Source organism: Phyllobates terribilis, unplaced genomic scaffold (genome assembly GCF_046119375.1).
Source record: "Phyllobates terribilis strain yellow unplaced genomic scaffold, ASM4611937v1 Scaffold_9__5_contigs__length_417890890, whole genome shotgun sequence".
Lineage (NCBI taxonomy): Eukaryota > Metazoa > Chordata > Amphibia > Anura > Dendrobatidae > Phyllobates > Phyllobates terribilis.
Window position 1 is genome coordinate 378,963,888 of NW_027362769.1, and position 18,462 is coordinate 378,982,349.

Sequence of the window (18,462 nt, forward strand, 5' to 3'; positions counted from 1 at the left end):
TCATCAAGGTCATGCGAGAAAAGAGCCGAAAAATGTCCTGGGGGAGGGAGGGTTAATAGCTTTTTTTACACATAGGGGGCGTCACTCACAGATTTGGAGGGGTTATGTATAATCGCACTCTTAACCAGTGTATCTAATACCCTCTGCTAATTAGATGGAGTATCTAAGCCTCTTATGTGTGGTGCTCTGAGTCAGTGTATCTAAACCGATAAGTATTGCAATTGTCATAATGTAATGCAGTGTAACACGACAGACAATTGTAAAGCTGAGCCGTGTATCTAATCCTATCCTGTTTGATACCGTCTGCGAAGCTGTGTATCTAATCCTATCCTGTGTGATACTGTCTGCTGAGCCGTGTATCTAATCCTATCCTGTGTGATACTGTCTGCTGAGCCGTGTATCTAATCCTGTCCTGTGTGATACTGTCTGCTGAGCCGTGTATCTAATCCTATCCTGTGTGATACTGTCTGCTGAGCCATGTATCTAATCCTATCCTGTGTGATTCCGTCTGCTGAGCCGTGTATCTAATCCTATCCTGTGTGATTCCGTCTGCTGAGCTGTGTATCTAATCCTATCCTGTGTGATACTGTCTGCAAAGCTGTGTATCTAATCCAATCCTGTGTGATACTGTCTTCTGAGCTGTGTACCTAATCCTATCCTGTGTGATACTGTCTGCTGAGCCATGTATCTAATCCTATCCTGTGTGATACTGTCTGCTGAGCCATGTATCTAATCCTATCCTGTGTGATACTGTCTGCTGAGCCGTGTATCTAATCCTATCCTGTGTGATACTGTCTGCTGAGCTGCTGTATCTAATCCTATCCTGTGTGATACTGTCTGCTGAGCTGTATATCTAATCCTATCCTGTGTGATACTGTCTGCTGAGCCGTGTATCTAATCCTCTCCTGTGTGATACTGTCTGCTGAGCCGTGTATCTAATCCTCTCCTGTGTGATACTGTCTGCAAAGCTGTGTATCTAATCCAATCCTGTGTGATACTGTCTTCTGAGCTGTGTACCTAATCCAATCCTGTGTGATACTGTCTTCTGAGCTGTGTACCTAATCCTATCCTGTGTGATACTGTCTGCTGAGCCATGTATCTAATCCTATCCTGTGTGATACTGTCTGCTGAGCCGTGTATCTAATCCTATCCTGTGTGATTCCGTCTGCTGAGCCGTGTATCTAATCCTATCCTGTGTGATACTGTCTGCAAAGCTGTGTATCTAATCCAATCCTGTGTGATACTGTCTTCTGAGCTGTGTACCTAATCCTATCCTGTGTGATACTGTCTGCTGAGCCATGTATCTAATCCTATCCTGTGTGATACTGTCTGCTGAGCCATGTATCTAATCCTATCCTGTGTGATACTGTCTGCTGAGCCGTGTATCTAATCCTATCCTGTGTGATACTGTCTGCTGAGCTGCTGTATCTAATCCTATCCTGTGTGATACTGTCTGCTGAGCTGCGTATCTAACCCTATCCTGTGTGATACTGTCTGCTGAGCCGTGTATCTAATCCTCTCCTGTGTGATACTGTCTGCTGAGCCGTGTATCTAATCCTATCCTGTGTGATACTGTCTGCTGAGCCGTGTATCTAATCCTATCCTGTGTGATACTGTCTGCTGAGCTGCTGTATCTAATCCTATCCTGTGTGATACTGTCTGCTGAGCTGTATATCTAATCCTATCCTGTGTGATACTGTCTGCTGAGCCGTGTATCTAATCCTATCCTGTGTGATACTGTCTGCTGAGCTGCTGTATCTAATCCTATCCTGTGTGATACTGTCTGCTGAGCTGTATATCTAATCCTATCCTGTGTGATACTGTCTGCTGAGCTGTATATCTAATCCTATCCTGTGTAATACTGTCTGCTGAGCTGTATATCTAATCCTATCCTGTGTGATACTGTCTGCTGAGCTGTGTATCTAATCCTATCCTGTGTGATACTGTCTGCTGAGCCGTGTATCTAATCCTCTCCTGTGTGATACTGTCTGCTGAGCCGTGTATCTAATCCTCTCCTGTGTGATACTGTCTGCTGAGCCGTGTATCTAATCCTATCCTGTGTGATACTGTCTGCTGAGCCGTGTATCTAATCCTATCCTGTGTGATACTGTCGGCTGAGCCGTGTATCTAATCCTATCCTGTGTGATACTGTCTGCTGTGCTGTGTATCTAATCCTCTCCTGTGTCATACTGTCTGCTGAGCTGTGTATCTAATCCTATCCTGTGTGATACTGTCTGCTGAGCCGTGTATCTAATCCTATCCTGTGTGATACTGTCTGCTGAGCCGTGTATCTAATCCTATCCTGTGTGATACTGTCTGCTGAACCGTGTATCTAATCCTGTCCTGTGTGATTCCGTCTGCTGAGCCGTGTATCTAATCCTATCCTGTGTGATTCCATCTGCTGAGCTGTGTATCTAAGACAACCCCCTATATTGCGGCTGTGAGGGTGCTCACCTAACTAGTCACTCTGGCAGCAGCAATTTAAAGGGGTTGTCTTAGATGCACATCTTAGCAGATGGGTGATACTATTATAGGATTAGATACACAGCTGATAAGCTTAGATACACCATCCAGCAGACAATATGACAAACGTCAGGCTTAGATACCCGGCTCAGCGGACAGTATGGGCGGCCTCTGTAACGATGCCTTGTGCTTCTCCCCTCCAGCCGGAGGAGCTGACCAACGCCCTGGAGATCAGTAACATCGTCTTCACCAGCATGTTCGCCCTGGAGATGCTCCTCAAGCTTCTCGCGTTTGGAATCTTTGGATACATCAAGAACCCATATAACATCTTTGATGGGATCATCGTCGTCATCAGGTGATCACTTCTCGCTCATTTATCCAGTGGAGTTTCCCTTTAAATCCTGCCCCTTCCCCAGATACATGGAGACCAAAATCTATTCAAAATGTGCAATAAATTTAAAGGAACAGTCCAGGGAGAAACAGGGTCTGAAAGGGCGGAGCTTCACAGATCTCTGGAGCTCCGCCCTGTTCAGGGCAAAACTATTTGAGCCTGGTTTATCAAAGGAGTCTATGCTGAGTTCCCTTTAAGAACGTAATTAAGCCGCATACTTTGTATAAGAAAGGATTGAGACCTGAGCCGCCGGCATTATTACTCTGAATGACATTTTCCTAACTTTTTTTCTTCTCCTGCCATGCTGACCCCTCAAACTCGCTAAAAAGATTGTCTCTCCCCGGAAAGTCAATACTCATTTTCTGCGCCTGAGCCAGATGCCGGGCGCCGATTATTCAGCGGCATGCATTTTAAATGAAACTGACTTCTTAAATTGATTCCCTCGTTAGGAAATCTCAGGCCGTCCCCACGTAGGTGGAATCATCCTTGTAACTTTTTTAAAAGTGCTGTCACACGGCGGACCCTGCCAGACCACGGAGGACTCTGCTGGTGCTGAAATTCAGAAAGATATCAGATATACCCGTGCCGCCACCATGACTCTTAAAGGAAATATCCCAAATCATCTGAAATTAGTTTTAGTTTTTTTCTTAAAAAATAATATGAAATAATTTTATCACATTATATAATATATGCTAGTGCTGCTTTTCTAAATCAAAATAAGTTTTTGTAAAACTTTTGTCACCTGCAGTACCACTTCTCACCACTTCACAAATTATTATTTATTTTCATAGGCTCTAATGAAACAGCGCCACCCCAGTAAATTTATCTATAGGAAAGGCTACACTTAAAAAATCATTGTCTATTCTAGAAATACAGTATATGTTGATGTTTTGAGTTCGGACAATTTCATGCGGTATAGTTATAGGCGTTTGCTATGCCCCATCATTATTTTCCACTATTATTATTTATAATTATTTTAGCGCCATTTATTCTATGGCGCTTTACATGTGTAAAGGGGTATACATAATAAAAAGAAAAGTCTAATAATCTTGAACAAAATGAGTCACTGACTGGTATGAGAGGAGAGAGGACTCTGTTTTAAGGATCAAAGACAAAAGCTCCATAGTTTATATAAACACCCAAACTCATCTGAGATTCATTTTTTTTTCAAAAAAAAAAAAAAAAAAATAATAAAAATAATAATTTCAGGCCGATATATAATATATTCTAGTTGTGTTTCTCTTTTTTTAATCAAAACATTTTTTGAAAATGTTCTTCACATGCAGTACCACTTCTCACCACTTTGCGAATGATGGTTTTTTTCATAGGCTTTCATGAAAGAGCGCCACCACTTATGAATTCTATGTCAAATAGATATCATTTTAAGAACAAAAATTCTACGGGAAAGGCTTCACTTAAGAATCATTCTATCTATTTTAGGAATATATTTGATGCTTAGAGCTTTGATTAGGAGCCATTTCACGCTCTATAATTATAGGCACTGTCTAGTATGTAACGGGGTGATATTACTAGTTAAGAAGCTTTTGCCGTTGTCCCTTAATATTCAAAATCATCTGAGATGAATATTTAATATAAAAAATAATAATAATAATAAAGGAATCATTTCAGCCCATTATATATAATATTCTAGTGCTGCTTTTTTTTTAAAAAACAAAATGATTTTTGACACTTGCAGTACCACTTTTCACCACTTTGCATTTGATGATTTTTTTCATAGGCTTTCATGAAACAGCGCCACCACCGATGAATTTATTTCAGTTAAAAAAAAATGATGAAATATAATTTTAAGTACAAAATATTTACAGGAACTACTACACTTATGAATCTGTCTATCTATTTTAGGAATATATTTTATGTTTTCAGATTCGATAAAGGGCCTTTTCATGCTTTACAATTATAGGGGCTTGCAATACCTCCAGTTTTTTACTTATTATGAAGCTTTTGCCGTTGCCTCATCTCACGCTGCCCGTAGAGTAAAATTGTGACCAGTGATTTGCCTGTAGGTTGCCATGTGACATTGATGGAGACACTTACCGCTATACTGCTTTCCCATCATTCAGTGTTTGGGAGATCATCGGACAGTCAGACGGGGGTCTGTCTGTGCTCAGAACGTTCCGGCTGCTTCGCGTGTTGAAGCTGGTCCGCTTCATGCCAGCTCTGCGCCGCCAACTGGTGGTCCTGATGAAGACCATGGACAATGTGGCCACGTTCTGCATGCTTCTCATGCTCTTCATCTTTATTTTCAGGTACTGGTCCATTTCTGCTACATCCGTATTGCCCGTCAGTGCCATCCCTGCTTCTATAATATAATGTCCCATCATCCATAGCAAGAAAGATCTTTTAATATATTGATACAATAGTATTGATGATGATCAAGTAATTCTACGAGTGAGGTCTTCAACCTGCCCTTTCCCCGTAGACGTCCATCACTTGGGCGAGTTACTAATTTTCTTATGTTCTTTGCCCCTTGTAGCATTCTTGGCATGCATCTCTTTGGTTGTAAGTTTAATCTGAGGGCAGAAAATGGAGACACTATTTCCGACCGGAAGAACTTTGATTCCCTTCTTTGGGCCATCGTGACGGTTTTCCAGGTAAGAACATTCCCATCAGCCCTAACACGAGTGTCCTCACATCTATTCTCATGTATCACCAAAATCTGATTAATAGGGCAGTAGAAAAACTGGAGACAGACAAGTTCCCTGACAGCCAGACTGAAAATGCTTTGGTTGTTAGGTGGTTTATTCACTAAAGACCACAAGTCCAATATTGTTCTCAAATCTGGATTGGCAGAAAAGGAGGAATGGGATCGAGACAGTCACCTAAGCCTGAGGTGTGACTTTGCTAATAATTATCCTGACAAAAAAACAAGTACTTTTTGGTACTCCCATTACCTGGATGCCTAAAAAAGTCATAAATTAATTCTCCTTCCTGAATATTTTCAGAGATGATGAGTCTTAAAGGGGTTTTCTATCACTAAGAACCTCTTTCCAAATGGCAGTGATCTATGGTCTTACTCTGGGGCAATATTCACGTTCACGCATTACATGTTGCCCATCAAGTCCTCCCATGCACAGAGGTGTAGTACTGTCAAGAAACAGAAAGTCTCCCATGCTTAGAGTTGTGGTACTGTCAATGAGCACCAAGTTTTCCCTTGTTTAGAGGTGTGGTACTGTTAACGAGCACCAAGTCCTCTCATGTTTAGAGGTGTGGTACTGTCAAGAAGCACCAAGTCCTCCCATGCTTAGAAGTTTGGTACTGTCAACAAGCACCAAGTCCTCCCATGCTCAGAGGTTTGGTACTGTCAATGAGCATCAACTCCCCCCATGCTTAGAGGCGTGGTACTGTCAACAAGCACCAAGTCCTCCCAAGCTTACAGGTGTGGTACTGTCAACAAGCACCAAGTCCTCCCAAGCTTACAGGTGTGGTACTGTCAACAAGCACCAAGTCCTCCCAAGCTTACAGGTGTGGTACTGTCAACAAGCACCAAGTCCTCCCAAGCTTACAGGTGTGGTACTGTCAACAAGCACCAAGTCCTCCCAAGCTCAGAGGTTTGGTATTCTCAACAAGCACCAAGTCCTCCCAAGCTTACAGGTGTGGTACTGTCAACAAGCACCAAGTCCTCCCATGCACCGAGGTGTAGTACTGTCAAGAAACAGAAAGTCTCCCATGCTTAGAGTTGTGGTACTGTCAACAAGCACCAAGTCCTCCAAAGCTTACAGGTGTGGTACTGTCAACAAGCACCAAGTCCTCCAAAGCTTACAGGTGTGGTACTGTCAACAAGCACCAAGTCCTCCCAAGCTTACAGGTGTGGTACTGTCAACAAGCACCAAGTCCTCCCAAGCTTACAGGCGTGGTACTGTCAACAAGCACCAAGTCCTCCCAAGCTTACAGGTGTGGTACTGTCAACAAGCACCAAGTCCTCCCAAGCTTAGAAGTTTGGTACTGTCAACAAGCACAAAGTCCTCCCATGCTCAGAGGTTTGGTACTGTCAATGAGCATCAACTCCCCCCATGCTTAGAGGCGTGGTACTGTCAACAAGCACCAAGTCCTCCCAAGCTTACAGGTGTGGTACTGTCAACAAGCACCAAGTCCTCCCAAGCTTACAGGTGTGGTACTGTCAACAAGCACCAAGTCCTCCCAAGCTTACAGGTGTGGTACTGTCAACAAGCACCAAGTCCTCCCAAGCTTACAGGTGTGGTACTGTCAACAAGCACCAAGTCCTCCCAAGCTCAGAGGTTTGGTATTCTCAACAAGCACCAAGTCCTCCCAAGCTTACAGGTGTGGTACTGTCAACAAGCACCAAGTCCTCCCAAGCTTACAGGTGTGGTACTGTCAACAAGCACCAAGTCCTCCCAAGCTCAGAGGTTTGGTATTCTCAACAAGCACCAAGTCCTCCCAAGCTTACAGGTGTGGTACTGTCAACAAGCACCAAGTCCTCCCATGCACCGAGGTGTAGTACTGTCAAGAAACAGAAAGTCTCCCATGCTTAGAGTTGTGGTACTGTCAACAAGCACCAAGTCCTCCAAAGCTTACAGGTGTGGTACTGTCAACAAGCACCAAGTCCTCCAAAGCTTACAGGTGTGGTACTGTCAACAAGCACCAAGTCCTCCCAAGCTTACAGGTGTGGTACTGTCAACAAGCACCAAGTCCTCCCAAGCTTACAGGCGTGGTACTGTCAACAAGCACCAAGTCCTCCCAAGCTTACAGGTGTGGTACTGTCAACAAGCACCAAGTCCTCCCAAGCTTACAGGTGTGGTACTGTCAACAAGCACCAAGTCCTCCCAAGCTTACAGGTGTGGTACTGTCAACAAGCACCAAGTCCTCCCAAGCTTACAGGCGTGGTACTGTCAACAAGCACCAAGTCCTCCCAAGCTTACAGGTGTGGTACTGTCAACAAGCACCAAGTCCTCTCAAGTTTACAGGTGTGGTACTGTCAACAAGCACCAAGTACTCCCAAGCTTACAGGTGTGGTACTGTCAACAAGCACCAAGTCCTCCCAAGCTTACAGGTGCGGTACTGTCAACAAGCACCAAGTCCTCCCAAGCTCAGAGGTTTGGTATTCTCAACAAGCACCAAGTCCTCCCAAGCTTACAGGTGTGGTACTGTCAACAAGCACCAAGTCCTCCAAAACTTACAGGTGTGGTACTGTCAACAAGCACCAAGTCCTCCCAAGCTTACAGGTGTGGTACTGTCAACAAGCACCAAGTCCTCCCAAGCTTACAGGCGTGGTACTGTCAACAAGCACCAAGTCCTCCCAAGCTTACAGGTGTGGTACTGTCAACAAGCACCAAGTCCTCTCAAGCTTACAGGTGTGGTACTGTCAACAAGCACCAAGTCCTCCCAAGCTTACAGGTGTGGTACTGGCAACAAGCACCAAGTCCTCCCAAGCTTACAGGTGTGGTACTGTCAACAAGCACCAAGTCCTCTCAAGCTTACAGGTGTGGTACTGTCAACAAGCACCAAGTCCTCCCAAGCTTACAGGTGTGGTACTGTCAACAAGCACCAAGTCATCTCAAGCTTACAGGCGTGGTACTGTCAACAAGCACCAAGTCCTCCCAAGCTTACAGGCGTGGTACTGTCAACAAGCACCAAGTCCTCTCAAGTTTACAGGTGTGGTACTGTCAACAAGCACCAAGTCCTCCCAAGCTTACAGGTGTGGTACTGTCAACAAGCACCAAGTCCTCCAAAGCTTACAGGTGTGGTACTGTCAACATGCACCAAGTCCTCCCAAGCTTACAGGTGTGGTACTGTCAACAAGCACCAAGTCCTCCCAAGCTTACAGGTGTGGTACTGTCAACAAGCACCAAGTCCTCCCAAGCTTACAGGCGTGGTACTGTCAACAAGCACCAAGTCCTCCCAAGCTTACAGGTGTGGTACTGTCCACAAGCACCAAGTCCTCCCAAGCTTACAGGTGTGGTACTGTCAACAAGCACCAAGTCCTCCCAAGCTTACAGGTGTGGTACTGTCAACAAGCACCAAGTCCTCCCAAGCTTACAGGTGTGGTACTGTCAACAAGCGCCAAGTCCTCTCAAGCTTACAGGTGTGGTACTGTCAACAAGCACCAAGTCCTCCCAAGCTTACAGGTGTGGTACTGTCAATAAGCACCAAGTCCTCCAAAGCTTACAGGTGTGGTACTGTCAACAAGCACCAAGTCCTCCAAAGCTTACAGGTGTGGTACTGTCAATAAGCACCAAGTCCTCCAAAGCTTACAGGTGTGGTACTGTCAACAAGCACCAAGTCCTCCAAAGCTTACAGGTGTGGTACTGTCAACAAGCACCAAGTCCTCCAAAGCTTACAGGTGTGGTACTGGCAACGAGTACTAGAAAATGCTTCATTTTAATCAATATTATGGGGCTATGTTGTCTTTTAAACAAAATGCGAAGATATATCTAATAATAATAACTGATGTGTTATTCTGTTTAATAATAATTAGGGTCACGTCCAAGATCTTTAATCCCAGAATTAGTATTTATTCATTGATTTTGTCTTGGCCACAAAGTAAAGGAATAGTCGTAGGCTCCGTAGAGAGAACCATCAAGAATTCCTGCATTCATCTGAATCTTTTTGAAGAAGATTTAGAACAATCTGTTGTTAGAACCACGGCCATATTTCCACAGTGGGCGCTCGAAGCCTAATTAACTTCATCATTAAAAAAAAAATAGCTTTGATGCTTTCCAACTGGAGGCAGAAAGTCTGATCCTGGCATCAACACCTAAAATCTAAGAAAGTAACCAACAACAAAAGAAAGAGGAAATCAGACTCTTCTTTTATCCTATCACACTACAGAGGATGAGAACCAGATATTACTGTCAGGTGACAATCTCTGCTGAGATCTGGTTGGATAGAAGACAATTCTATTAGGCATAATTCCTAATTCTAAATATGCAAGAATATAACTACTATAATACTGCCCCCTATGTACAAGAATATAACTACTATAATACTGCTCCCCTATGTACAAGAATATAACTACTATAATACTGCCCCCTATGTACAAGAATATAACTACTATAATACTGCTCCTATGTACAAGAATATAACTACTATAATACTGCCCCCTATGTACAAGAATATAACTACTATAATACTGTCCCCTATGTACAAGAATATAGCTACTATAATACTGCCCCTGTGTACAAGAATATAACTACTATAATACTGCCCCTATGTACAAGAATATAACTACTATAATACTGCTCCCTATGTACAAGAATATAACTACTATAATACTGCTCCTATGTACAAGAATATAACTACTATAATACTGCCCCCTATGTACAGGAATATAACTACTATAATACTGCCCCTATGTACAGAATATAACTACTATAATACTGCTCCTATGTACAAGTATATAACTACTATAATACTGCCCCTATGTACAAGAATATAACTACTATAATACTGCCCCTATGTACAAGAATATAACTACTATAATACTGCTCATATGTACAAGAATATAACTACTATAATACTGCTCCTATATACAAGAATATAACTACTATAATACTGCTCCTATGTACAAGAATATAACTACTATAATACTGCCCCTGTGTACAAGAATATAACTACTATAATACTGCCCCTATGTGCAAGAATATAACTACTATAATACTGCTCCTATGTACAAGAATATAACTACTATAATACTGCTCCCTATGTACAAGAATATAACTACTATAATACTGCCCCTGTGTACAAGAATATAACTACTATAATACTGCCCCTATGTGCAAGAATATAACTACTATAATACTGCTCCTATGTACAAGAATATAACTACTATAATACTGCCCCTGTGTACAAGAATATAACTACTATAATACTGCTCCCTATGTACAGGAATATAACTACTATAATACTGCCCCTATGTACAGAATATAACTACTATAATACTGCCCCTATGTACAAGAATATAACTACTATAATACTGCCCCCTATGTACAAGAATATAACTACTATAATACTGCTCCCTATGTACAGGAATATAACTACTATAATACTGCCCCTATGTAAAGAATATAACTACTATAATACTGCCCCTATGTACAAGAATATAACTACTATAATACTGCTCCTATGTACAAGTATATAACTACTATAATACTGCCCCTATGTACAAGAATATAACTACTATAATACTGCTCCTATGTACAAGAATATAACTACTATAATACTGCTCATATGTACAAGAATATAACTTCTATAATACTGCCCATATGTACAAGAATATAACTACTATAATACTGCTCCTATGTACAAGAATATAACTACTATAATACTGCTCATATGTACAAGAATATAACTACTATAATACTGCCCCTATGTACAAGAATATAACTACTATAATACTGCCCCTATGTGCAAGAATATAACTACTATAATACTGCTCCTATGTACAAGAATATAACTACTATAATACTGCTCCCTATGTACAAGAATATAACTACTATAATACTGCCCCTGTGTACAAGAATATAACTACTATAATACTGCCCCTATGTGCAAGAATATAACTACTATAATACTGCTCCTATGTACAAGAATATAACTACTATAATACTGCCCCTATGTACAAGAATATAACTACTATAATACTGCTCCTATGTACAAGAATATAACTACTATAATACTGCCCCTGTGTACAAGAATATAACTACTATAATACTGCTCCCTATGTACAGGAATATAACTACTATAATACTGCCCCTATGTACAGAATATAACTACTATAATACTGCCGCTATGTACAAGAATATAACTACTATAATACTGCCCCCTATGTACAAGAATATAACTACTATAATACTGCTCCCTATGTACAGAAATATAACTACTATAATACTGCCCCTATGTAAAGAATCTAACTACTATAATACTGCCCCTATGTACAAGAATATAACTACTATAATACTGCTCCTATGTACAAGTATATAACTACTATAATACTGCCCCTATGTACAAGAATATAACTACTATAATACTGCTCCTATGTACAAGAATATAACTACTATAATACTGCTCATATGTACAAGAATATAACTACTATAATACTGCCCATATGTACAAGAATATAACTACTATAATACTGCTCCTATGTACAAGAATATAACTACTATAATACTGCTCATATGTACAAGAATATAACTACTATAATACTGCCCCTATGTACAAGAATATAACTACTATAATACTGCCCCTATGTGCAAGAATATAACTACTATAATACTGCTCCTATGTACAAGAATATAACTACTATAATACTGCTCCCTATGTACAAGAATATAACTACTATAATACTGCCCCTATGTGCAAGAATATAACTACTATAATACTGCCCCTATGTACAAGAATATAACTACTATAATACTGCTCCCTATGTACAAGAATATAACTACTATAATACTGCCCCTGTGTACAAGAATATAACTAGTATAATACTGCCCCTATGTGCAAGAATATAACTACTATAATACTGCTCCTATGTACAAGAATATAACTACTATAATACTGCTCCTATGTACAAGAATATAACTACTATAATACTGCCCCTATGTACAAGAATATAACTACTATAATACTGCCCCTATGTACAAGAATATAACTACTATAATACTGCTCCTATGTACAAGAATATAACTACTATAATACTGCTCCTATGTACAAGAATATAACTACTATAATACTGCTCCTACAGTGCTGGCCAAAAGTATTGGCACCCCTGCAATTCTGTCAGATAATACTCAGTTTCTTCCTGAAAATGATTGCAATCACTAATTCTTTGGTCTTATTATCTTCATTTAATTTGCTTGCAAGGAAAAAACACAAAAGAGAATGAAGCAAAAATCAAATCATTGATCATTTCACACAAAACTCCAAAAATGGGCCAGACAAAAGTATTGGCACCCTCAGCCTAATACTAGGTTGCAAAACCTTTAGCCAAAATAACTGCGAACAACCGCTTCCGGTAACCATCAATGAGTTTCTTACAATGCTCTGCTGGAATTGTAGACCATTCTTCTTTGGTAAACTGCTCCAGGTCCCTGATATTTGAAGGGTGCCTTCTCCAAACTGCCATTTTGAGATCTCTCCACAGGTGTTCTATGGGATTCAGGTCTGGGATCATTGCTGGCCACCTTAGAAGTCTCCAGTGCTTTCTCTCAAACCATTTTATAGTGCTTTTGGAAGTGTGTTTTGGGTCATTGTCCTGCTGGAAGACCCATGACCTCTGAGGGAGACCCAGCTTTCTCACACTGGTCCCTACATTATGCTGCAAAATTTGTTGGTAGTCTTCAGACTTCATAATTCCATGCACACGGTCAAGCAGTCCAGTGCCAGAGGCAGCAAAGCAACCCCAAAACATCAGGGAACCTCCGCCATGTTTGACTGTAGGGACCGTGTTCTTTTCTTTGAATGCCTCTTTTTTTCCTGTACACTCTATGTTGATGCTTTTTCCCAAAAAGCTCTAGTTTTGTCTCATCTGACCAGAGAACATTCTTCCAAAACGTTTCAGTCTTTCTCAGGTAAGTTTTGGCAAACTCCAGCCTGGCTTTTTTATGTCTCGGGGTAAGAAGTGGGGTCTTCCTGGGTATCCTACCATACAGTCCCTTTTCATTCAGACGCCGACAGATAGTACGGGTTGACACTGTTGTACCCTCGGACTGCAGGGCAGCTTGAACTTGTTTGGATGTTAGTCGAGGTTCTTTATCCACCATCTGCACAATCTTGCGTTGAAATCTCTCGTCAATTTTTCTTTTCCGTCCACATCTAGGGAGGTTAGCCACAGTGCCATGGGCTTTACACTTCTTGATGACACTGCGCACGGAAGACACAGGAACATTCAGGTCTTAGGAGATGGACTTGTAGCCTTGAGATTGCTCATGCTTCCTCACAATTTGGTTTCTCAAGTCCTCAGACAGTTCTTTGGTCTTCTTTCTTTTCTCCATGCTCAATGTGGTACACACAAGGACACAGGACAGAGGTTGAGTCAACTTTAATCCATGTTAACTGGCTGCAAGTGTGATTTAGTTATTGCCAACACCTGTTAGGTGCCACCGGTAAGTTACAGGTGCTGTTAATTACACGAATTAGAGAAGCATCACATGATTTTTCAAACAGTGCCAATACTTTTGTCCTCCCCCTTTTTTAGGTTTGGTGTGGAATTATATCCAATTTGGCTTTAGGACAATTCTTTTTGTGTTTTTTTTCATTGAAGACAAATTAAGTGAAGAGAATAATACCAAAGAATTTGTGATTGCAATCATTTTCAGGAAGAAACTGAGTATTATCTGACAGAATTGCAGGGGTGCCAATACTTTTGGCCACCACTGTATGTGGTATGTGCACTGTATGTACAAGAATATAACTACTATAATACTGCCCCCTATGTTCAAGAATATAACTACTATAATACTGCTCCTATGTATAAGAATATAACTACTATAATACTGCCTCCTATGTACAAGAATATAACTACTATAATACTGCTCCTATGTACAAGAATATAACTACTATAATACTGCTCCTATGTACAAGAATATAACTACTATAATACTGCTCCTATGTACAAGAATATAACTACTATAATACTGCTCCTATGTACAAGAATATAACTACTATAATACTGCCCCCTATGTTCAAGAATATAACTACTATAATACTGCTCCTATGTATAAGAATATAACTACTATAATACTGCTCCTATGTACAGAATATAACTACTGTAATACTGCCCCTATGTACAAGAATATAACTACTATAATACTGCTCCTATGTACAGAATATAACTACTATAATACTGCTCCTATGTACAGAATATAACTACTATAATACATGATTAGGTATTAGATCGATCCTCTTTATTTTACGTTGTTCTGTCTTCTTTCCTCTCTCTTAGATTCTTACCCAGGAAGACTGGAACATGGTCCTGTATAACGGAATGGCTTCCACCTCATCCTGGGCGGCTCTTTACTTTGTGGCTCTGATGACATTCGGAAATTACGTCCTGTTTAACCTTTTGGTGGCCATTCTGGTGGAAGGTTTTCAGGCAGAGGTAACGTTACTGGTCAACCTTCTATTGGTCTTTATCCGTACCAGGGAGTACATAGAGGCAGACATTTTTTGGACTGAGCCCATCGGGGGTGAGCTTTCGAATATGGTTCTAGAATGAGGGACTACTACAGTCATGGCCAAAAGTTTTGAGAATGACACCAAAATGATATTTTCACATGATCTGCTGGCCTCTGGTTTTTATTAGTGTTTGTCTGATGTTTATATCACATACAGAAATATAATTGCAATCATATTATGAGGACCAATAGGTTATATTGACAGTTAGAATGAGTTAATGCAGCAAGTCAATATTTGCAGTGTTGCCCCTTCTTCTTCAAGACCTCTGTAATTCTCCCTGGCATGCTCTCAATCAACTTTTGGACCAAATCCTGACTGATAGCCGTCCATTCTTGCATAATCAATGCTTGCATTTTGCCAGAATTTGTTGGTTTTTGTTTGTTCACCCGTCTCTTGATGATTGACCACAAGTTCTCAATGGGATTAAGATCTGGGGAGTTTCCAGGCCATGGACCCAAAATCTATGTTTTGTTCCATGAGCCATTTAGTTATCACCTTTGCTTTATGGCAAGGTGCTCCATCATGCTGGAAAAGGCATTGTTGGGCGCCAAACTGCTCTTGGACGGTTGGGAGAAGTTGCTCTTGGAGGACATTCTGGTACCATTCTTTATTCATGGCTGTGTTTTTAGGCAAGACTGTGAGTGAGCCGATTCCCTTGGCTGAGAAGCAACCCCACACATGAATGGTTTCAGGATGCTTTACAGTTGGCATGAGACAAGACTGGTGGTAGCGCTCACCTCTTCTTCATCCTAATAAGCTGTTTTCCAGATGTCCCAAACAATCGAAAAGGGGATTCATCAGAGAAAATGACTTTGCCCCAGTCCTCAGCAGTCCACTCCCTGTACCTTTTGCAGAATATCAGTCGGTCCCTGATGTTTTTTCTGGAGAGAAGTGGCTTCTTTGCTGCCCTCCTTGAAACCAGCCCTTGCTCAAAGAGTCTCCGCCTCACAGTGCGTGCAGAAGCACTCACACCAGCCTGCTGCCATTCCTGAGCAAGCTCAGCACTGCTGGTAGTCCAATCCCGCAGCTGAAACAGTTTTAAGATACGGTCCTGGCGCTTGCTGGTCTTTCTTGGGCGCCCTGGAGCCTTTTTGACAACAATGGAAGCTCTCTCCTTGAAGTTCTTGATGATGCAATAGATTGTTGACTGAGGTGCAATCTTTGTAGCTGCGATACTCTTCCCTGTTAGGCCATTTTTGTGCAGTGCAATGATGGCTGCACGTGTTTCTTTAGAGATAACCATGGTTAACTGAAGAGAAACAATGATACCAAGAACCAGCCTCCTTTTAAAGTGTCCAGTGATGTCATTCTTACTTAATCATGACTGACTGATCGCCAGCCCTGTCCTCATCAACACCCACACCTGTGTTAATGGATCAATCACTAAAACGATGTTAGCTGCTCCTTTTAAGGCAGGACTGCAATGATGTTGAAATGTGTTTTGGGGGTTAATTTCATTTTCTGGGCAAATATTGACTTTGCAAGTACAGTAATTGCTGTTAAGCTGATCACTCTTTGACATTCAGGAGTATATGCAAATTGCCATCACAAAAAATGAAGCAGTAAACTTTGGAAAAATTACTATTTGTCTCATTCTCAATACTTTTGGCCATGACTGTACAGCTACTGACATCCACATTGTTATTTAGGTTGTATTATAATGATACCAGATAAGTAGACGAGGACAGGTGTAGACAGCGCCCACCAGTAGGAGAAGTGTCAAGATGGAGAAGGCTTTGTCTGAAGATAAAGTCAAGAGCATTGAGTGGGCATGATATATCCATGTGACAGTAATGCCGTAATCTACATGCACAGAAGAGTGTCTGGCACAGTCTGACTACTCAGTGAATTATGGGCCCGAAATGGATAATAAAAATTACAAGAGTTCCAGGAAATGAAGCCCCCATCTCCCCGGACTCCCTCCTACAATGCTGACTATTCCCATTTTTCTGCTAACCAAGAGAAATTTGCCAAGTGATGATCTAAGTCTTGAAATAACCTTGAAGCCTCAGTAAAGGAGTGGAGGGTGTTAGACCGTCTTTAGCACCTCGTTAACATCACCCAAGTCTTCGTCTAATTAGGAAAAAAAAATAATTCAATTAGTCATCAAAGTATTCATCAATTCTGTGAAGTTTTTACAATATCACAGAAGGATTGGACATTAATATGATAAATCGTCCATAGCCCCCTCAACAGCCGGGCGCTTCAAGTATCAAATTAGCGTAAATGTCGAAAAAGATAAAGTCATCGTAGGGATGTAATAAAGTAATGGACTGTAGTGTGTGATGTATCGCTGAGCTCGGGTTCATCGAAAGATTACAGTAGGAGATAAGTAACTCAACAATTAAGGGAGGATATAGATTTGGGAGTTTTTTTTGTTAATAAAGTTTCCTTTGTTCTACATAGAAAGTAGGAAGACAGTGCTATCTGTGCCTTCATCATTTACAAGTAGATACAGGAAGACGATACAATCTAGCTCATATATATACACATAAAGCATATATAATTTACAGAGATAGACAGTAAATCATTTTCATCATTTGGAGGAAGGGACAGGGCAACAGTACTATCTTTACATACATTATTTAGAGGTAGAGACAAGGAGGCAGAACTATCTGTGCCTGCAGAATAGACATGGAGTGCTAAGAGATATAGCACTATCTGTGTTTACATAATTTACAGAAAGAGACAGTAAATCACATTCATCTGTATTATTAGGAAGAGACATGACGATAATACTATCTTTTCCTACATAATTTACAAATGGAGACAGGAACACAGTACTACCTGTGCCTATATCATTGACAAGGAAAAAAAGGAAGAAGTACTATCTGTGCTTACAATCATTTACGGGGTGAGAAAGTAAATCATATTCAACATTTACAGGAAGGAACATAGCGATGGTGCTACCTGTATCTACATCACTTACAGGTAGAGACAATAAAACAGTACTACCTGTGCCTAAATTATTTACAGGGAGAGATGGGAATGAGTACTTCTGGTGCTTATATCATTTCAGGGAGAGACAGAGAGGCAATACTATTTATACTTACATCTATTACATGAAGATACAGACAGGCAATATTTTCTGTACCTAAAACATAGAGAAAGAGACAAGAAGACAGCACTATCTGAATTTACATTATTTACCAGAAGACACATACAGGCAGCATTATCTATACCTAAGTTATATACAAGGAGCTACAGAGAGTATTATCTCTGCTTATATCGTTTACAGAGAGAGACAGTAAAACATATTAAACATTTACTGGAAGGGACAGGACTATTAGTTCTAACAGTGCTAACCTGGACATACATCATTTACAGGTCAGGAATGCAGTACTACCTGTGCTTATATCATTTACAGGGAGAGTCTGGAATGCAGTACTATATGTGCCTACATAATTTACAAATAGAGACAGGAAGCAGTACTACTTGAGCCTATATCATTTACAGGG

The 18,462-nt window shown here is 40.8% G+C and overlaps 1 protein-coding gene across 3 annotated transcripts in view; it reads left to right on the plus strand.

Moving 5' to 3' along the window:
* CACNA1H (calcium voltage-gated channel subunit alpha1 H) overlaps positions 1-18,462 on the plus strand; it is a 606,200-nt gene that overhangs the window by 506,977 nt on the left and 80,761 nt on the right. For all 3 annotated transcript variants that reach the window (XM_073648442.1, XM_073648440.1, XM_073648441.1), the window contains exons 11-14: positions 2,667-2,818; positions 4,936-5,121; positions 5,349-5,466; positions 14,772-14,927. In XM_073648442.1, coding sequence (XP_073504543.1) covers positions 2,667-2,818; positions 4,936-5,121; positions 5,349-5,466; positions 14,772-14,927 — 612 coding nt within the window. The remainder of the gene's footprint in view (positions 1-2,666; positions 2,819-4,935; positions 5,122-5,348; positions 5,467-14,771; positions 14,928-18,462) is intronic.